This window comes from Salmo salar, chromosome ssa10 (genome assembly GCF_905237065.1).
Source record: "Salmo salar chromosome ssa10, Ssal_v3.1, whole genome shotgun sequence".
Taxonomy (NCBI): domain Eukaryota; kingdom Metazoa; phylum Chordata; class Actinopteri; order Salmoniformes; family Salmonidae; genus Salmo; species Salmo salar.
The window spans coordinates 103,310,789-103,333,878 of record NC_059451.1 but is presented as its reverse complement, the minus strand read 5'-3'; the positions used below and the strand labels follow the sequence as shown (position 1 = coordinate 103,333,878).

Sequence of the window (23,090 nt, the reverse complement as noted above, 5' to 3'; positions counted from 1 at the left end):
TACATGCTGCTCTCTCTTCACAGACGCTCTGCTAATTATTAGTGGAAAGGGGTTGGAGAGTAAACAGCATCTATTTTAGTGATGTCGCCAGTTGAAACTGAAGAAGGTTGATGTTTTGATTTGTCTCTGCAGTACTCATTAGGTTAGGCAGGATATACAGAGCAGTAGGATGGACTTTTTGTTTTCTGTCACAACAGCTATGTGGAATTGTCATTGAAAACTAGTAAACACATGTTTACTATACATAGCTAGTTTACTAGACTAAAGGTTTTTGATAAACCTGTTCTCTGTCTTGGTTGACTGACTGTCTGTGCTTGCATGTTTGTGTGCGCTTATACAGTGCCTTCAGAAAGTATTCACACCCATTGACTTTTTCCTCATTTGTGACCGACCGGCTCTATTTAGCAAAATTTGAAATTGTGTTTTTTACATTGGATAAAAGTAGTCTCAGAGCTAGCAAATTGTATGTCATACACTGCAGTTGAGGAGTAAAGGGAGTAATTCTGCTTTGAAAGTTGATAAACTTGGAACCCCACTTTTAAGAAAATAGTCCTTGAATGTTTTGGTATACCTACTGGAGAGCTCTTCTTTTTCTTCACCCATTCAGTGTCTTTCAGACCCTCTTAAGCCTTAGCCCCACCCATCTCTTTAAGGATCCACATGTGAGGCCATGTGCTAAACAGAGTGAGTAAGGTAGTGTAGAAAACAACCAAATATTTCAAGACTAAAAGTGGTGTAAGTATTAGAAAAAATATGCTTTATCTAGTCCTTGGCCTATATCCTAATCTGAATTTGGTGCACTTCATGTTGTTCTTCACATTACCATCTCTGGTAAACCCACACTATATCAAATACAATTTAAATGTACCCCTCAGCCACATCTAGCTAAGTAGATGGGTCAATATTGTCTAGACATGTACAGATGACCGTATAATTAGCAATGCAATGGATTTTTGAGATACTAATAATATTACTAAACAGATCATATTCGTAACGTTAGTTAGCGAGCAAGCCAGCTAACAGTACACTTTAACTTGCAATAAAAATGATTTTCTGACAAAATTAGAAATGTATAACATCTGAAAGTGTAGATAGCTAGACTTTTACCCGTATGTATACATGGATGAACACTTCTCCCTCTCTGTCACGGATGTCATGGTAGCCCTTAGTTTGAAGATGTAATCCGGAGACAGGTGATTTATACAAAAGCTTTCTGTGTTCTCTTTTTGACTCCCTCCACATATTTGCACTCAAACCACATTATTTTCTCTAGCTCCTTAACTATCATACTCTGCTTCCACCGGGCATTCTACTGATTTCAAAACTCGGTCAACATCTTCGTGACAACAACACTGTTGATCGCGATTTCTTCCCCATCACTGTCATCAGAAGACTCTACAATATCTCGTTCAGTGAAGATGTTTTTACCAAAATCAGGGATTTCCTCATTGTCAGAGTCAGCATTGCACCATCGTCCTCCAGTAAGTAGTCCATCACAACCTTTTCCCACTGATCTTTGTCAATAGCGTCTGTTAAATTCAGTGCAGCACTTTTGCAGTTATTCATGATATCTTTCAAAAAAGCTGCGGTAGAAAGGATTATATACACATACTGAGCAGCTCATGTTATAGACAGAAACATGTTAGCTTCATGGCAGACCAATCTGAACTCCTCTATCGGCATGTCCAGCCTATCCATTGTTTCAGCCAATGATGGCAAGCTGGAAAGTTTGTCTTTTTCCTTGGCTAAACCAACTGGGCTCGTAATTTAACCATTTTATTCGTATTTACAGATGGCATACAAGTTTCTTATTAAGGTACATGAAAGTTCACATGTTCCAGAAGGCATTTCTGCCAAAAAACGCATTTTGATAAAAAAGTACATGTTTACATTCAAATGCCTCTCCTGTGAAGTGCGACATACGCCTAGTTTCCTGAAACTAGTCACATTTTGTTATTGCCTGAATTTAACATTTATTAAATCAAGATTGTGTGTCACTGGCCTACACACAATACCCCATAATGTCAAAATGGAATTGTGTTTGTAGATTATTATTTTTTTTTTAATGAATGAAAAATGAAAAGCTGAAATGTTTTCAGTCAAGTATTCAACCCCTTAGTTATGGCAAGCCTAAATAAGTTCAGGAGTCAAAAATGTGCTTTAATAAGTCACACAATAAGATGCATGGACTCACTCTCTGTGCAATAATAGTGTTTAACATTTTTAAATGACTACCTCATCTCTGTACCCCACATGTACACTTATCTGTAAGGTCCCTCAGTCGATTTGTGAATTTCAGACACTGATTCAACCACAAAGACTAGGGAGGTTTTCCAATGCCTCGCAAAGAAGGGCACCTATTGGTAGATAGAAAAAAAGCAGACATTGAATATCCCTTTGAGCATGGTGAAGTTATTAATTACACTTTGAATGGTATGTCATCACACCCAGTCACAAAAAATATATAGGTGTGCATCCTAACTTCGTTGCCAGAGAGGAAGGAAACCGCTCAGCCATTTTGCCGTTAGGCCAATGGGACTTACATTTACATTTTAGTCATTTAGCAGACGCTCTTATCCAGAGCGACTTACAGTAGTGAATGCATACATTTCATAAATTTTTTTCCCCGTACTGGTCCCCCGTGGGAATCGAACCCACAACCCTGGCATTGCAAACACCATGCTCTACCAACTGAGCCACACGGGACTTTTAAACAGTTGCCGAGTTTAATGGCTGTGATGGGAGAAAACTGAAGATGGATCAACATTGTAGTTACTCCACAATACTAACCTAAAAGAAGGAAGCTCTGTACAGAAAAATAATATTTCAAAACATACAGTCGTGGCCAAAAGTTTTGAGAATGACACAAATATTAATTTTCACAAAGTCTGCTGCCTCAGTGTCTTTAGATATTTTTGTCAGATGTTACTATGGAATATAATATAATAGTATAATTACAAGCATTTCATAAGTGTCAAAGGTTTTTATTGACAATTACATGAAGTTGATGCAAAGTCAATATTTGCAGTGTTGAACCTTCTTTTTCAAGACCTCTGCAATCCGCCCTGGCATGCTGTCAATTAACTTCTGGGCCACATCCTGACTGATGGCAGCCCAATCTTGCATAATCAATGCTTGGAGTTTGTCAGAATTTGTGGGTTGTCTTTTGTCCACCCGCCTCTTGAGGATTGACCACAAGTTCTCAATGGGATTAAGGTCTGGGGAGTTTCCTGGCCATTGACCCAAAATATTCAATGTTTTGTTCCCCGAGCCACTTAGTTATCACTTTTGCCTTATGGCAAGGTGCTCCATCATGCTGGAAAAGGCATTGTTCGTCACCAAACTGTTCCTGGATGGTTGGGAGAAGTTGTTCTCGGAGGATGCGTTGGTACCATTCTTTATTAATGGCTGTGTTCTTAGGCAGAATTGTGAGTGAGCCCACTCCCTTGGCTGAGAAGCAGCAACACCACACATGAATGGTCTCAGGATGCTTTACTGTTGGCATGACACAGGACTGATGGTAGCGCTCACCTTGTCTTCTCCGGACAAGCTTTTTTCCGGATGCCCCAAACAATCGGAAAGGGGATTCATCAGAGAAAATGACTTTACCCCAGTCCTCAGCAGTCCAATCCCTGTACCTTTTGCAGAATATCAGTCTGTCCCTGATGTTTTTCCTGGAGAGAAGTGGCTTCTTCGCTGCCCTTCTTGACACCAGGCCATCCTCCAAAAGTATTCGCCTCACTGTGCATGCAGATGCACTCACACCTGCCTGCTGCCATTTCTGAGCAAGCTCTGTACTGGTGGTGCCCCGATCCCGCAGCTGAATCAACTTTAGGAGATGATCCTGGCGCTTGCTGGACTTTCTTGGGCGCCTTGAAGCCTGCTTCCCAACAATTGAACCGCTCTCCTTGAAGTTCTTGATGATCCGATAAATGGTTGATTTAGGTGCAATCTTACTGGCAGCAATATCCTTGCCTGTGAAGCCCTTTTTGTGCAAAGCAATGATGAAGGCACGTGTTGTGACCCGATCCTGTAGGTTCATGCTCTACAACATTCGCAGAGTACGACCCTGCCTTACACAGGAAGCGGCGCAGGTCCTAATCCAGGCACTTGTCATCTCCCGTCTGGATTACTGCAACTCGCTGTTGGCGGGGCTCCCTGCCTGTGCCATTAAACCCCTACAACTCATCCAGAACGCCGCAGCCCAAGTTCTCTCACATCACCCCGCTCCTCCGCACACTCCACTGGCTTCCAGTTGAAGCTCGCATCTGCTACAAGACCATGGTGCTTGCCTACGGAGCTGTGAGGGGAACGGCACTTCCGTACCTTCAGGCTCTGATCAGGCCCTACACCCAAACAAGGGCACTGCGTTCATCCACCTCTGGCCTGCTGGCCCCCCTACCTCGGCGGAAGCACAGTTCCCGCTCAGCCCAGTCAAAACTGTTCGCTGCCCTGGCACAACCACTTTACGATTGTAAAGTGGTTGTTCCACTGGATATAATAAGGTGAATGCACCAATTTGTAAGTCGCTCTGGATAAGAGCGTCTGCTAAATGACGTAAATGTTTCCTTGCAGGTAACCATGTTTGACAGAGGAAGAATAATGATTCCAAGCACCACCCTCCTTTTGAAGCTTCCAGTCTGTTATTCAAAATCAATCAGCATGACAGAGTGATCTCCAGCCTTGTCCTTGTCAACACTCACACCTGTGTTAACGAGAGAATCACTGACATGATGTCAGCTGGTCCTTTTGTGGCAGGGCTGAAATCCAGTGGAAATGTTTTTGGGGGATTCAGATCATTTGCATGGCAAAGAGGGACTTTGCAAATAAATTGCAATTCATCTGATCACTCTTCATAACATTCTGGAGTATATGCAAATTGCCATCATACAATTTGAGGCAGCAGACTTTGTGAAATTTAATATTTGTGTCATTCTCAAAACCTTTGGTCACGACTCTACATCCTGTTTTCAATAAGGCACTAAAGTAAAACTGCAAAAAATGTGCCAAGAAATGTACTTTTTTTTATTTTTTTATTTTTTATTTCACCTTTATTTAACTAGGCAAGTCAGTTAAGAACACATTTGTATTTTCAATGACAGCCTAGGAACAGTGGGTTAACTGCCTTGTTCAGGGGCAGAATGACAGATCTTTACCTTGTCAGCTCGGGGATTCGATCTTGCAACCTTTTGGTTACTAGTCCAACGCTCTAACCACTAGGCTACCTGCCGCCCCAGGTTAGTTAGCACAATGTCCAAAGAAGGGCCAGAAGTATACAGAATAGTGTCGTCTGCGTAGAGGTGGATCAGAGAATCACCAGCAGCAAGACCGACATCATCGACGTATACAGAGAAAAGAATCGGCCCGAGAATTGAACCCTGTGGCACCCCCATAGACTGCCAGAGGTCCGGACACCAGGCCCTCTGATTTGACACACTGTACTCTGTCTGAGAAGTAGTTGGTGAACCAGGCGAGGCAGTCATTTGAGAAACCAAGGCTGTTGAGTCTGCCGATGAAAATGCTGTGATTGACAGAGTCAAAAGCCTTGGCCAGGTCGATGAATACGGCTGCACAGTATTGTCTTTTATCGATGGCGGTTATGATATCGTTTAGGACATTGAGCGTGGCTGAGGTGCACCCGTGACCAGCTCGGAAACCTGATTGCATAGCGGAGAAGGTACAGTGGGATTTGAAATGTTCGGTGATCTGTTTGTTAACTTGGATTTCGAAGCCCTTAGAAAGGCAGGGTAGAATAGATATAGGTCTGTAACAGTTTGAGTCTAGAGTGTCTCCTCCTTTGAAGAGGGGGTTGACTGTGGCAGCTTTCCAATCTTTGGGGATCTCAGACGATACGAAAGAGAGGTTGAACAGGCTAGTAATAGGGGTTGCAACAATTGTGGCAGATACTTTTAGAGAGGGTCCAGATTGTCTAGCCCAGCTGATTTGTATGGGTCCAGATTTTGCAGGTCTTTCAGAACATCAGCTATTTGTATTTGGGTGAAGGAGAAATGGGGGAAGCTTGGGCAAGTTGCTGTGGGGGGTGCAGAGCTGCTGACCGGGGTAGGGGTAGCCAGGTGGAAAGCATGGCCAGCGGTAGAAAAATGCTTATTGAAATTCTCAATTATCGTGGATTTATCGGTGGTGACAGTGTTTCCTAGCCTCAGTGCAGTGGGCAGCTGGGAGGACTGAATACAAAGCGTTATGTTTGGGGCAAATCCAACACGTCACTGAGTACCACTCTTCGTATTTTCAAGCATGGTGGCAGCATCATGTTATGGGTATGCTTATCATTGGCAAGGACTAGGGAGTTTTTTTTTGATAAAAATAAACTAAATAGATGTAAGCACATGCAAAATCATAGAGGAAAACTTGGTTCAGTCTGCTTTCCAACAGACACTGGAAGATTAATTCACCTTTTAGCAGTACCATAACCTTAAACACAAGGCCATATATAGACTAGATCTGCTTACCAAGATGCCATTGAATGTTCCTGAGTGGGCTAGTTAAAGATTTGACTTAAATTGGCTTATAAATCTATGGCAACTTGAAAATGGCTGTCTAGCAATGATCAACAACCAACTTGACAGAGATTGAAGAATAAACAAATATTGTGCTATCCAGGTGTGTAAAGCTCTTAAAGACTTACCCAGAAAGACTTACAGCTGTAATCATTGCCAGAAGTGATATTGACTCGGGTATGAATACTTTCAAGTATTTTTACTTAAGTAGTTTTAAGGGAGATCTTTACTATTTGTATTTTTGACAACTTTTACTTTTACTCCACTATATTCCTAAAGAAAATCATATACTTTTTAATCCATACATTTTCCCTGACACCCAAAATTACTCGTTACATTTTGAATACTTAGCAGGACAATTTTATAATTCACACACTTATCAAGAGAACGTCCCTGGTCATCCCTTCTGCCTCTGATCTGGCGCACTCACTAAACTCAAACACTCCATTTGGGTTATTTTTCCAACACTGTATTTCATTTTTTATTATTATTATTTGGGCTAAATTTAAAAAAGTCAAAAATTATATTCAGTCTATAACACAAAAAAATGTGGAGTAGGTCAAGGGGTAAGAATACTTTCTGAATGCGCTGTACCTTAATACATATTTGCATGCAGAATGAATAGCCTATGCCTTTGCTCAGTTCCCAATTTGGCTATGTATGTGTGAGAGCTTTCCAGAGCATGAGTGCATGCATGCGAGAGTGTGTCTGTGTGGGCGTGTGTACGTGCCCTTGCACAGCGCTCGGGCAGTCAGACGGAGAGAACCTGCCAGCACATGTGCACCTGTTGCATAATCTGGAGCAGTGGCTGTGCAGCGCAGCACTCTTATGTAACCCACTGGGCTGGGGGGTGGGGGTGTGTCTGTGTCTCTGTCTGAGGGCACTGCAATTCTTAGTGCAACTTTTGACAAATGAAAAAGACCTAGCTAAAAGACAGTCAACTGGGCTCTTTAAATTGCAGTTAATTTTCTTAAATCATGTTTGTCCGTTTACCCAGGTTTGTAATGCATATTACCTCTTTATGTGAGTGTTATATCACACAGTCCATTGGCCATAGGTGACGCTTGGGACAAACTGTTTGATGGTGAAATTATTTGGGTTTATTGAAATGTGCCTGAAAAGAAAATGTATGTTTGGGACAATCTGAAGCAGCGAAGAGAGAGGGTTATGAGATGGGTATATAGTAGAATCTCTTACGAGAAAACAAGCTCCAGGCATGGACCCTATTAGACAAAATTGGTTGTCACAAAGTTGTCTCCAAGTCACTATATGTGACCAATCAATTTGAGACGTTCTCACAAGTGGCTACGTTTACATGCACACCAATATCCCATTATTATTCGGTATACTCAATTATCGAGTTGACGCGTATAAACATCATATCCTGTTCACAATCACCTGAAAAAGTTTGTATCCCGGTTATGAGAAACCTGCATAAAATGCCTGGGATATTCTGATCTTCGATGGAATACTGTGGCATGTAAACATCCCATTTACTGTTGTTTATTGCAGACTGTTTTATGCATCCCATTGTGTGATGTTTTCATCTGATTGTCAAACATCACTTTAAAAAGTAGTTCCATCCATCATAATAATGCCATAATAATTTGTTTTGCTGATACTCCGTACTGGACATTTTAGACTACTTGCTTATGCTACTTTCACCCCTAATTTAAATACGTTTCTGCTTATAATTTCCAACATTTGGTAGGTCATTTGTTTGTCAACTATAGTTAGATACATGCAACTTCTCTTCTGTCGTAACATTTTGCCCTAGAAGACTAAATAAATTAGTGTTCACCAGAATCTCTTATATTGATAAAATTAATACATTAGTAATCTAGTTAACAACGGTAAAGTTGTCTGTTTCGTTTAGGGACCGTAAAACGCAATAACTCCAAAACAGTGGAAAGATTGTTCCTGTGCAAAATGTCCAAATGTCATCAGTTTGACCGGTTTTAAGGAAATGAAAAGCTGAGAAAACGATGAGACACATTTCTGATAAGTCTTCAGTTGGTTTTGGGTACATATTATATGTGGTTGAAATACTGTCTGTTTGCATAACAATGTCAAAGATAACACTTTACACGTGCATTCACATTTTCTCGAGATGTTCAATGAAATAAATAATATTTCTCCACTCCTGTTCCCAAGACAAAATTAATATTTGTTGTATAATTTTACTGCAAGAAATGCATAATTCTGCAGGAGTTAATATTATATTATTTTACATGTGAGAGGTTATAGGCCCACAATCAGTGTCCACATTTCAGTTACTATTCCATTTAACCCATATGAACTTCAATTAGGAATATTCTGTTTATTTCTGGAGACAGGGATACTCGTGAGCAGGATATCAAAGGTGCATGTTAACGGCTTATCCCAAATAAGACCTTAAGTGGGTTATGAGCTACTATCCGGACTACTTTGCGCATGTAAACGTGGTCAATGTCATAACCAGCCTTCTCACAACCTATTTATAATGTTGTGACAACGTTATGTTTTAGTATTGGCGAGGAGGGGGGAACACCCTGCCCCATCTCCCCAGCTTCTCTACTCCCTGTTATGGTCTCAAGGGTCCCTGGTCATGACTCTCCAGCCCAGGTGTGGACCTCTTCACTCTGCCTGTCTCTCATTATCACAGTCAAGCACTGTTGAAAAGGATATGAAGGGCCTGTTGAAATGTCAGTATTTTCAAACACACATAGCCACCGGCCTGCATCTGCTGTTATGTGCTGGGTACACAACTACTGCGAATGTGATTCATGTTGAGTCTATCATGACTGGTTATGAATGGATAACAGATCTATCCTCCATGACAAAAGGGGCATGTCTGCTCCTTGTTTTGCTGCGACCTTTTTAATAACGTTTATAGATTATGAAATATTGATGAGAACCTTCAAGCGTTTTTTCTCTCTAACCTACTCAGAATAATTTCTGTATACTGTCCTATTATTTTGTTTTCAGTTGGATTTGCTTATTTTCCTGCTTTTAGGGAAACTGGAAACGCTAAAAGATGGCCGAGCTCCCTCCGACAAGTGTTTGAAAGACGGCTGCCCAGACTCCTTACCCACGTCTGTCACCAGTAAGTTATCACCAACTAAGTCTCTAAAATGACCCCCTGAAAAGGTATTCTCCCCTTGTCTCATTAGCATTTTCCTCTGTGTATAATTGACACTGCAGCAGGCTTTAGAACTCTCCATGTCAATTCCGTTTAGCCAACTAAAGAAGCTCTGTGTGTGATCTGGGCAGGTCTAGTGGTCTATAGCTGCTGCCTCTGGAGCATATGTACAATGTACTGTTGCGAACATGGGTTTGAATCCAGCCCTCTGCTCTTTCAGCACTTTCTATCCAACCTATCACCTCTATCTTTTTTTGAGGCCATGTGATATGAACAGCCAACCACTTGTCCTTATCATGAATGTTTTATCTAACAGCATTTGGCACATGTCACATGGATCCCCAAACTCAATGTCCTGTAACAGTGGTTCCTAATCAGACCATGGCTCGTTCAGTCAGTTCTCAGTCCTTCATGTTCAGTAGCCCTCTAGGTGTGTACCTGTTCAGGGAGCTGTGTAAATTGTGAAGTGTTGGCTCTCCTCTCTAGTCAGTTAGCCTCTGGAAGGTTCCACACTGAGGCAGTGGCTGAGGAAGGGTGTTGAGACAGGGTGTTAGAGGCAGGATGTTAAAGCAGCATCCTGGAGAGGGAGAAGCAGAGGGGATGACTCATCGTCCTCATCTTTGTTCTCCAGCCCAGTGTGTGTCCATGGATCACAAGCACTTCAGGGGCCTCTACACGTGTCCTAACCCGCACTTCTCTCCATGCTATTTCTATCCCTCCATCTCTGGCTACGTTTCACCCTCTCAATCTCTCCCATGCTTTTTTCTTTACACCCTCTATTTCATTTTTTTCTGTCTCGTAGGGGGGTCACATCATCCCATGTGTTCCTTTGTTTAAACTCTTTCATCCTGTGTTGAAGTCCTACATCTACTATTGTGAAGGCATTTGAACCTGTGTTTTAGAATTTTGTCAGAATGTTTTTGAATTATCAACATGCCTCTCATTGTCAGGAAGATCTAGGACACTACTACTACCTTTGTTGTGTACATCTATCATTAGTTTTGTACACTATTTTTGTGTCCAGTGATGGTGGGGGAGGATGATGGGACGGAGCGTGTGTGTGACACTCTGCTGATGTGTATCGTGACGGTGCTGAACCAGGGCCTGAGGAACGGAGGGGGAGTAGGAGACGTGCTGAGGAAGCCTTCCAAAGATGTGAGTGACCTCATACAATCAATCAGTTGATCAATGAACCAGTCAGCCAGTAATTGATGGATGGGGGGTGGATTGTCTTGTTTGTTTTATAGAAAACAAAAGGCCAAATCTTTTTCATGATGATGATGATGATGATGATGATGATAATGGTAATAATTGGGATGCTGATTATGACGATGCTGAGTACGATGACGTGTATAGTGATACAACTTTTCATGATGATGCTGATGAATATCACCGTTTCATTGTTTCTCACTGGTCCTCTCGTTTACCAGGATCCTCTGTTTGCAGCCCGTGTGGTGTATGACCTACTGTTCTTCTTTATTGTCATCATCATTGTCCTCAACCTCATCTTCGGCGTCATCATCGATACGTTCGCCGACCTGAGGAGCGAGAAGCAGAGGAAGGAGGAGATACTGAAGACCACCTGCTTCATCTGTGGTGGGTACACAGCCCTACATAGCACCACATAGCGCTACATAACACTATGTAGCACTACGTAGAACTACATGGCACTATACATTTACATTTACATTTTAGTCATTTAGCAGACGCTCTTATCCAGAGCGACTTACAGTAGTGAATGCATACATTTCATACAATTTCATACATTTTTTTCTGTGCTGGCCCCCCGTGGGAAACGAACCCACAACCCTGGTGTTGCAAACACCATGCTCTACCAACTGAGCTACAGGGAAGGCTATACAGCGCTAGAGCACCACATAACAGTACACAGCACTACATAACTGTACATAGCAGAGAAATACAAATAGTACAGTTCTGTTGCTTTATTTGTTACCCTTCTGCGTGAAACTGTGGGGGGTTTTGTATCATCATGATAAATTCAGTAAATAGCGTCATTCTACAGTAAATTTCTTGCTTCTTGCAACTTTGGTAGCAATACCCATTCGACTCTAACTTGCTATATTGTGCATGCTGCCTGTAGATATCAGACATTCATATGTGCTGTAGATATACAAGACAGGATAGAGGCTCTAAAATATGGTTAAGAACACCAAAGAAAGACGGAACGGTAAAGTGAATTGTTGTTATCAGAGTGTATAAGTCATGTTTCACCTCTCTCAGGGTTGGAGAGGGATAAGTTTGACAACAAGACAGTGTCATTTGAAGAGCACATCAGGTCGGAACACAACATGTGGCACTACCTGTACTTCCTGGTTCTGGTGAGGGTGAAGGACCCCACGGAGTACACTGGCCCCGAGAGCTACGTGGCCCAGATGATCAAGGTGGGTAGTTTATTAGCTACTTCCATGCTCTACACGTCTTTACCTCAACACACAGGGTCTGTGTTGCATGACAGAAGGGTGTGTGTGTTTTATCACCAAGGTACTGGTGATGCAATGATAAGTCAGGATTTTATATTTGAGCCCCTACGCTAAATGTGAAAACCGTGTTGGAACGTTAAATTCACACTCCTCGCACACACAAACACAACGTTTGTCCTGACAGTGTATGTGTATGCAGTATCCATAGCGTCTGAGTGTGAACCCGTAGCCTCTGCAGCAGACTCTGCCAAAAAAAGAGAGAAAAAAACACCCAAAACGTGACTGAGCCTCACCCCCCCTCCCCCTTCCCCCTGCCCAGCATCAGTCTCCCTCTCTTCTCTCTTCCTCTCCTTTTAATTATTTTCTTAGACTTGGTAATATAGCTACAGTGCAGTACTTCTCTCAGGTTTCACAGAAACTAGTGACTGTTACTATTATACTCAGGTCTTCTCCCCTCTAGGGTTGTAGTAGTGTGATACTCAGACCTTCTCCCCTCTAGGGTTGTAGTGGTGTGATACTCAGACCTTCTCCCCTCTAGGGTTGTAGTGGTGTGATACTCAGATCTTCTCCCCTCTAGGGTTGTAGTGGTGTGATACTCAGACCTTCTCCCCTCTAGGGTTGTAGTGGTGTGATACTCAGATCTTCTCCCCTCTAGGGTTGTAGTGGTGTGATACTCAGACCTTCTCCCCTCTAGGGTTGTAGTGGTGTGATACAGTCATATCAAGGGTGGCGGCATCAGCTCACTGTATGGTAATGAGTGCTGAAACCTGTCTGGAAAGCCATACAGAGGAGCTTTTATGTATTGGGTAGGTATTATGATGCATCGTTAGGCTTGTCATAAGCCTGAATAACCCCCCCATAATTCCTTATAATCATCTCATAATGATTCTGACTACTACCAGCGATTTTGAATCTGTTCAAATGTTGAAACAAAGAGATACTTAACATATGATATGCCTTGTTATAAAACATAAAAGCTCATACATGATTATAACATGTTATAAAGCATTATAGCTGGATGCTTAAAGTAAAGGGTTACCAAAAGGTGTTTTAGATGGTTGCCAAGAGGTTAATGGATTTAAACATCATTGTGGTGATTTACATTATGACGTAATGGGAGATCAGGGATGATTGTATAACAATGCAGATTTGCATAACATAATTGACAACTGAATCTATTTTAGCATGTTTTAAACAAATGATGCGTCCTCTTCTGACGGCCAGTCAGTCCAAGGTACTAGTGCATGGTGACGTCATGGTTAATCTGTTTATGTAGGGCCTATAAGCACTGTGATTGGCAGAATCCTGTTACGTGTGTGTGTGTGTGTGTGTGTGTGTGTGTGTGTGTGTGTGTGTGTGTGTGTGTGTGTGTGTGTGTGTGTGTGTGTGTGTGTGTGTGTGTGTGTGTGTGTGTGTGTGTGTGTTTTGCATGCTTACAGTGCATTTGGAAAGTATTCAGACCCTTTGACTTTTTCCACATTGTGTTACATTACAGCCTTGTTCTAAAATGTGTTAAATTAAAAAAAAATCCTCATCAATCTACACACACTACCCCATAATGACAATACCCCATAATGACAAAGCGAAAATGGGTTCCTAAAATGGGTTCTTGGGAGGTGACCAAGAACCCGATGGTCACTCTGACAGAGCTCCAGAGTTCATCTGTGGAGATGGGAGAACCTTCCAGAAAAACAACCATCTCTGCAGCACTCCACCGATCAGTCCTTTATGGTAGAGTGGCTAGACGGAAGCCACTCCTCAGTAAAAGGCACATGACAGCCCGCTTGGAGTTTGCCAAAAGGCACCTAAAGGACTCTCAGACCATGAGAAACAAGATTCTCTGGTCTGATGAAACCAAGATTGAACTCTTTTGTCTGAATGCCAGGCGTCACATCTGGAGGAAACCTGGCAACATCCCTACGGTGAAGCATGGTGGTGGCATCCTCATGCTGTGGGGATGTTTTTCAGCGGCAGGGACTGGGAGAGTAGTCAGGGTTGAGAGAAAGATGAACGGAGCAAAGTACCCTAGAGATCCTTGATGGAAAATCTGCTACAGAGTGCTTCGATTCACCTTCCAACAGGACAACGCCCCTAAGCACACAGTCATGACAATGCAGGATTGGCTTCGGCACAAATCTCTGAATGTCCTTGAGTGGCCCAGCCAGAGCCCAGACTTGAACCAGATCGAACATTTCTGGAGAGACCTGAAAATAGCTGTGCAGCAACACTCCCCATCCAAACTGACAGAGCTTGAGAGGATCTGCAGAGAAGATTGGGAGAAACTCCACAAATACAGGTGTGCCAAGCTTGTAGCATCATACCCAAGAAGACTCGAGGCTGTAATCGCTGCCAAAGGTGCTTCAACAAAGTACTGAGTAAAGGGTCTGAAAACTTATGTAAATGTGATATTTCAGTTTTATTTTTTGCAAAAATTTATAAAAACCTGTTTTTGCTTTCTCGTTAGGGGGTATTGTGTGTAGATTGATAAGGGGGATAAAACAGTTGAATGAATTTTAGAATAAGGCCGTAACGTAACAAAATGTGGAAAAAGTGAAGGGGTCTGAATACGTTCTGAAGTGTGTGTGTTTGTGTGAGATTTATCACAGTGAGCACAGAACCAGCAGGTGTACTGCAGCCATAGCTGTGTTACATAACCCATCTCAAGTGGCCTGCTAATGGATCAGCCTTGCATGGCACGTGCTCTCCCGTCCCTTTCTCTCACAAACACTCTGACACACACTCATTATCACGCCGCAAGTCATTTGTCTCCTTAGCAACGTGGCTGTCGGTTGCAACAGGATAGAGGAAGACGAGCGTAGAGGGGCCTCTGAACTCATGATCTATAGAAGCCAAAGGTCAGCGTGTCCCTGTGGGGGGGCACATGCATCACACACGCATAGTCTCACTGACTCACTCACTCACACAGACACACGCGCACACACCCACACTCCTCTGAGTCAGTCAGTTTTTACCTAGGTGAGTCAAGTGGAAGGCAGCACATTTAGTACAGTCTCCAGCAGAGATGGGTGAATTGAACAACCTTGGGGCTCTTTCTCAAGACAGTGATTAACACAATCATGTGCTGCTTGCTTTTCTTAGTTTGATAGCAGTGTAGTGGACTGTAGGCCACTAGGGTTGATTATGGAAGTGGATTGGTCAAAAAAAGAATGCTTCCTCAGGTGAGGTGTGAGCGTGTACCCTTATGGGTGGTGCTATGTCAGTGACTAGCCGAATAAACAAAGGAAAAGTCAAAACGGTATCCTTGGGATGTCCCAACTTTGATGTCACCCCATTGAAGTTGAAATGTAGAAGGTTAAGGTAAGGGTTAGGGTTAGGTAAGTCTTATGTTTAGGGTTTAGGGTAGGGACGTCCCAAAGATTCCAAATAGCACTAACCAATAAACAAAAGCCCTACAGAGGGCACCTGTACCTGACTATACCCGAAACATTCTCTGGAGTTTAATCATGGTTCATTAATCAGTCATCCCTCTGAGCAGGTTAAGAGTGTGTGAGTGGGTGTCCCTATAACTCCCCTTTATCGGTCTGTGCCTCTCTGATTCTCTCTCTCTCTCTTTCATATACACACACTCTCTCTCTTTCTCTCTCTGTTGCAGTGCAGTGTATATTCCTCCACTAGAGAATCAGTGCTGCAGGCAGGAGAAACCATACACAACTCCTCTCAAACCATACACAACTCCTCTCAAGCCATACACAACTCCTCTCAAACCATACACAACTCCTCTCAAGCCATACACAACTCCTCTCAAGCCTAAAATGGTTGTTCCCCTAGTCACTATCATGCTGAGTTGTGTGCTTTGTCCATGTTCTGTTGTGTGCCTGGTGGAAAAGCTTCACCGCGATATGGCAAGGGCCAACCACTGGAGAGCCACTGTGAGTGGTGTAGTCTGTAGTGTGAGACTAAGTGAGGTGTCAGAATGGTTCAGTGAAGCAGTACTGAACCCCTGACTCACCCTCATATACTGTACACTGTTATTATTTTGGCAGGTGATTGTGCCCAAGTCAATTTTTACACTGTGGGGTTATTTTGGGATAGACTCGTTATGTCAGAGGTAGGCTGGGATTGTTTATATTAGCCCATACACACAGCTCAAAGGTTAGTCTGTGGACTGTACGCTTTTAATAAAAGCACTCTCAGCACCTTTTTAAACTGTTTTTCAGCCAAACTGGCAACAAGAGCTTACATAACATCAGCTGATTGCAATCTATCTGTCTCACTGAAAGTTGTCTTACACACACAGATACAAATCCGCACATGCGCACATCGGCGCGTAAGCAAGAATATAATCAACACACATCCGCGCAAAAGACACACACACAAAGGCAAACCGACACAGATATTGGCACAGATACACGTACACAACTTAAGCCTATTACATAATGCTGCTGTTATATAATGTTCCCCCGTTCTCCTTTTCAAATCCTTGTTTATTGTTGATCTGTATCTGCAATTACAACAGTGCTATATTCCTACTCATTTTATTTACTGCTTCACTTGAAACACAATGGTTATGTGTTTGAGCTTGTGGAGGCTTATCTGGAGTCAGTTTCTTTGAGGAGACGTACTGTACAGCTTACTGCAGTACCCAGCCATCTGATCTGGAGTCAATTTGTCTGAGAAGCTCTCACTACAGCTTACTGCAGTGGCTGGCTCTGAGACAGCACGCCTGTCTCCCAGCACACACTCCTCTTAAGTGAGGAACTTGGACCAGTTCCCACCAATGATTTATGTATTCACTAGATGATTGACAGGGGGAGATGATTTGACACCACGGCACCTCCATCTTGGCACTTCCCCACCATTATAATTTTTATTTAGGAAGCTATAGAAATGCGAGAGCATGCGTGTACCGATAGGATGCTTGAGGAATGAGTAGGTCAAGTTTTTACATACAAAACTGTGATTAAATGTAGAAGCCAGACAACAGTTTAAATTAAGCCTCTAAAATTGATAGATCAATATATCCCCAAGTAACTGGGAGAGAGCGAGTGGTCAGTTATGAACAACAGCGAACCAATCAGTTAGTAAAGCGGCGCAGCAACACGAATCCAACAAGCTTCCCTCAGAGGAAAAGACAAGGAGCAACTTGGAGATGCAAACGAGAGTAAAGAACAGCTAAACGATATCCAGGAAAACATACACTATATATACACAAAAGTATGTGGACACACCTTCAAATTAGTGAATTCAGCTATTTCGACCACACCCGTTGCTGACCAGTGTATAAAATTGAGCATACAGCCAAACAATCTCCATAGACAAACATTGGCAGTAGACTGGCCTTAATGAAGAGTTCAGTGACTTTCAATATGGCATCGTCATAGGATGCCACCTTTCCAACAAGTCTCTTTGTCACATTTCTGCAGTGCTAGAGCTGCCCCGGTTAACAGCAAGTGCTGTTATTGTGAAGTGGAAACTTCTACAACGGCTCAGCCACAAAGTGGTAGGCCACATAAGCTCATAGAACGGGACCACCGAGTGCTGAAGCGCGTAACGTGCAAAAATCGTCTGTCCTCGGTTGCAACACTCACTACCGAGTTCCAAACTGCCTCTGGAAGCAACGTCAGCACAAGAACTGTTGGCCGGGAGCTTCCATGACCAAGCAGCCGCACACAAGATCACCATGCGCAATGCCAAGCGTTGGCTAGAGTGGTGTAAAGTTCACAGGCATTGGACTCTGGAACATTGGAAATGCGTTCTCTGAAGAGATGAATCACGCTTCCCCATCTGGCAGTCCAATGGACGAATCTGTGTTTGGTGGATGCCAGGAGAACGCTACCTGCCCAAATGCATAGTGCCAACTAAAGGAATAATGGAATACTGGTCTGGGACTGTTTTTCATGGATCGGACTAGGCCCCTTAGTTCCAGTAAAGGGTAATCTTAACGCTACAGCATACAATGACATTCTAGACGATTCTGTGCTTCTAACTTTGTGACAGCAGTTTGGGGAAGACCCTTTCCTGTCTCAGCATGACAATGTTCCCGTGCAAAAAAGAGATCCATACAGAAATGGTTTGTCGAGATTGGTGTGGGAGAACTTGAATGGCCTGCTCAGAGCCCTGACTTCAACCCCATCGAACACCTTTGGGATGAATTGGAACGCCAACTGCAAGCCAAGCCTAATCGCCCAACATCAGTCCCCGACCTCACTAATGCTTTTGTGACTTAATGGAAGCAAGTCTCTGCAGCAATGTTCCAACATTTAGTGGAAAGCCTTCCCAGAAGAGTAGAGGCTGTTATAGCAGTAAAGGAGGACCAACTCCCATGCCCATGATTTTGGAATGAGATGTTCGACAAGCAGGTGTCCACAAACCTCTGGTCGTGTAATGTAGCCAATATGCTCTCAATGCACACCAAAACAAAGTGCTACAATCTGTTGTTAAAAAAGTAGATTAGCTCAAAAAGAAAGTAGTGTCAGACATGCACATACAAGTCGTGCGCATGAACGAACAAGACAAGAAAATTTGCCTTCTGGAAACAAAGTTACAAAGTTTAGAAGATGAATTTGACCAGCAGCAAAACTGAATGAGACGAAACAACATGAGAAATATTGTCCTTACTGGAAGACGAGGAAAAAGGGGACCTTTCCAACTACGTGTTCAAGCTGATATCGGAAGAACTTGACATGGATATATCACTAAACGATGCCATAGGATCATCGTGAAACAGAAGAACACTAAATACCATCGCACTGTAATCTTCAGGCTGTGGAACTATTAGACTAAAGTCAACATTCTGAAGACGCAGAGATCAAATCCACAGCCAGTCCATTCAATTGGTCCAGGACCTGTCTGCTAGGCTGGGGAAAAAACGCAAGAAATGCATTCCGATCAGACAGGAATCAAATCTCACCTCCGCTTCCGGTAATAGAAACTGACCACAATACTTAAATGGCAGTCTATCTCCAATGTATGTACAAAGACATAATCCACAGGCTTTTGGTACATCAGGAGAGGAGTTGGAGTTTAAAAGCCCTAAAAGGAGTAGCACCTCAAAGTACAAAGAAGTAATTTGATTTATGTTTTTTGTGTATTCTCTGTTAAATGTCTGCTCAGCCCATATGCTCACACACACTATATATACAGTACCAGTCAAAAGTTTGGACACCTACTCATTCAAGGGTTTTTCTTTATTTTACTATTTTCTACAATGTAGAATAATAGTGAAGACATCAACATTTATGAAATAACACGGATGGTATCAAGTAGTAACCAAAAAAGTGTTAAACGCATCAAAATGTATATATATATTTTTTGGCCCAACACGCCTGTGTGTTAAGTCATTGTCCTGTTGGAAAAGCAAATGATAGTCCCACTAAGCGCAAACCAGATGGGATGGCGTATCGCTGCAGAATGCTGTGGTAGCCATGCTGGTTAAGTATGCCTTGAATTCTAAAAACCAGCAAAGCACCCCCACACCATTGCGCCTGCTCATCCATGTTTCACGTTGGGAACCACACATGCAGAGATCATCTGTTCACCTACTCTGCGTCTCACAAAGACACGGCGGTTGGAACCAAAAATCTCACATTTGGACAGATTTCCACTGGTCTAATGTCCATTGCTCGTGTTTCTTGGCCCAAGCAAGTCTCTTCTTATTATTGGTGTCCTTTAGTAGTGGTTTCTTTGCAGCAATTCGACCATGAAGGCCTGATTCACGCAGTCTCCTCTGAACAGTTGATGATGAGATGTCTGTTACTTGAACTCTGAAGCATTTATTTGGGCTGCAATTTCTGAGGCTGGTAACTCTAATGAACTTATCCTCTGCAACAGAGGTAACTCTGGGTTTTCCTTTCCTGTGGCGGTCCTCATGAGATCCAGTTTCATCATAGTACTCGATGGTTTTTGTGACTGCACTTGAAGAAACTTTCAAAGTTGTTGAAATTTTATGGATTGACTGACCTTCATGTCTTAAAGTAATGATGGACTGTCGTTTGTCTTTGCTTATTTGAGCTGTTCTTGCCATAATATGGACTTGGCCATATTTGGTAAAAGACCATCTTCTGTATACCCCCACTACCTTGTCACAACACAACTGATTGGCTCAAACGCATTAAGAAGGAAAGAAATTCCACAAATTAACTTTTAACAAGGCACACCTGTTAATTGAAACCCATTCCAGGTGACTACCTCATGAAGCTGGTTGAGAGAATGCCAATAGTGAGCAAATCTGTCAAGGCAAAGGGTGGCTACTTTGAAGAATCTGAAATATATAAGATATATTTTGATTTGTTTAAGACTTTCTTGGTTACTACATGATTCCATATGTGTTATTGCATAGTTGTGATGTCTTCACCATTATTCTACAACATTGAAAATAGTAAAAATAAAGAAATACCTTTGAATGAGTAGGTGTGTCCAAACTTTTGACTGGTACTTTATGTAACGAATACAATAACTATGTGTTTATACTATGACTATCCCATTTCGTGAAATGCCCACCACCCTCATACAACTGTCTGCTAAAATGTTTTATCTGGTTCTTCAATGACAGAACAGACAATGTTAACTTTTGATTTTATACAAGTAAAGACCAACAAAATCCAACGTATTACATGGAATGTACACATTCTCTATGATGGGGGGGGCATATGGTTCTTGAACACTTAGAGATTGTCAGCAGATGTGGTTTTCTTGCAAGAGTTTTTTTCTAAATATAAGGTGGGTCTGGGCAGGGGGGGATGTTGTGGATGTTTGTGTGTGTCAGTATTTTGTCGTATGTTTTGTATTGTAAAACAAATATTATACATATTTTATAGTACATTTGTTTATGCCACGTTTATTATATTACAGACACCGTAATGTATGCTTTTAAATGATATGTGAGCTAAACATTAAACAAAAATGAAAAAATATATACAAATATTTCCTTAATGTTACTGTTAGGCTAACATCACATTTAATCTTTTCACAAATAGTTTCATATGTAATCACATGTAGATGTAAACCTGAAAATTGATTAGTGTACACAAACAGAGATACAGTAATGTGGGTTTCCTGTCCTTCATGAGATCACCAAATGAAACACACTCGTCATGACTGTCCCTTAAGTGTCCACGGGCCACTCCCACATTCTCAAAAATATAAATATTGTTTAATTATTCAAACTTTTGATGTCCAAGGGTTTCTCTGTGTTCCACAGTTTACATTCCAATCTCAGACCCACTGTAACCTGATCCTTCAGATTGTCACAGGAGAGAATGCCTTCATCAAACAACACTGTTTCATGACGCATCAGTGACATGGCAGGAGATGTTTTGAAACAATTACTGCTTCACATACAAGCCAGTGAATTCTATGCGTTACAGTGTATGAGTCAACAGATTTGGCGGGCCTGGCACAGCTCCAGGTATATGTCTGTTATGTTTATGGGGGGGTCAATTAAGGAAGACATCCTCTTCTGGAAACCAGGACAACAGGAAAGGATATTTTTAAAGTACTGGACGGCTTTGTGACATCAAATGGACTTTGGTGGTCAAGATGTGTTGGTATCTGTACTGATGGCGCAAAAGCCATGACAGGGAGACATAGTGGAGTGTTAACACGCGTGCAGGCAGTTGCTCCTAATGCCACTCGGGTACACTGCAGCATCCACCGAGAGGCTCTTGCTGCCAAGGGAATGCCTGACAGCTTGAAAGACGTTTTGGACACAACAGTGAAAATGGTTAACTTTGTTAAAGCAAGGCCCCTGATCTCTCATGTATTTTCTGCACTACGTAATGATATGGGCAGCGACCATGTAATGCTTTTACAACATACAAAAGTGCGCTGGTTATCAAGGGGCAAAGTATTGACACATTTTTTTTTAAATTGAGAGACAAGCTTAAAGTTTTTAGTGACTTGTCTGACCGCTTGCACGATGACGAGTTTCTCACACGACTGGCCTATTTGGGTGATGTTTTTTCTCACCCGAATGATCTGAATCTAGGATTACAGGGACTCTCCGCAACTATATTCAATGTGCGGGACAAAATTGAGGCTATGATTAAGAAGTTGGAGCACTTCTCTGTCTGCATTAACAAGGACAACACACAGGTCTTTCCATCATTGTAGAATTTTTTTGTGTGCAAATGAACTGTGTCCTCCTCCCAGAGTGCTAAGAACCTTGGCGTGATCCTGGACAACACCCTGTCGTTCTCCACTAACATCAAGGCGGTGACCCGATCCTGTAGGTTCATGCTCTACAACATTCGCAGAGTACGACCCTGCCTCACACAGGAAGCGGCGCAGGTCCTAATTCAGGCACTTGTCATCTCCCGTCTGGATTACTGCAACTCGCTGTTGGCTGGGCTCCCTGCCTGTGCCATTAAACCCCTACAACTCATCCAGAACGCCGCAGCCCGTCTGGTGTTCAACCTTCCCAAGTTCTCTCACGTCACCCCGCTCCTCCGCTCTCTCCACTGGCTTCCAGTTGAAGCTCGCATCCGCTACAAGACCATGGTGATTGCCTACGGAGCTGTGAAGGGAACGGCACCTCCATACCTTCAGGCTCTGATCAGGCCCTACACCCAAACAAGGGCACTGCGTTCATCCACCTCTGGCCTGCTGGCCCCCCTACCTCTGAGGAAGCACAGTTCCCGCTCAGCCCAGTCAAAACTGTTCGCTGCTCTGGCACCCCAATGGTGGAACAAGCTCCCTCACGACGCCAGGACAGCGGAGTCAATCACCACCTTCCGGAGACACCTGAAACCCCACCTCTTTAAGGAATACCTAGGATAGGATAAAGTAATCCTTCTAACCCCCCCCCCCCCCCCCCTAAAAAGATTTAGATGCACTATTGTAAAGTGGTTGTTCCATAGTATATCATAAGGTGAATGCACCAATTTGTAAGTCGCTCTGGATAAGAGCGTCTGCTAAATGACTTAAATGTAAATGTAATGTAAATGTAAATGTAACTGAAGCTTACGGACAATGTCAAATGTGATATAGTGAAGCACCTGAGTGAGCTGGGTGTGCAATTACGCGGGTACTTTCCCGAAACGGATGGCACAA

The 23,090-nt window shown here is 42.7% G+C and overlaps 1 protein-coding gene across 2 annotated transcripts in view; it reads left to right on the top strand.

Annotated features, from left to right (window-relative positions):
* Nucleotides 1-23,090, top strand: part of LOC100196824 (inositol 1,4,5-trisphosphate receptor type 2) — a 150,663-nt gene that overhangs the window by 120,735 nt on the left and 6,838 nt on the right. For both annotated transcript variants that reach the window (XM_014125393.2, XM_014125392.2), the window contains exons 52-55: nt 9,514-9,603; nt 10,664-10,794; nt 11,070-11,235; nt 11,881-12,041. In XM_014125393.2, coding sequence (XP_013980868.1) covers nt 9,514-9,603; nt 10,664-10,794; nt 11,070-11,235; nt 11,881-12,041 — 548 coding nt within the window. The remainder of the gene's footprint in view (nt 1-9,513; nt 9,604-10,663; nt 10,795-11,069; nt 11,236-11,880; nt 12,042-23,090) is intronic.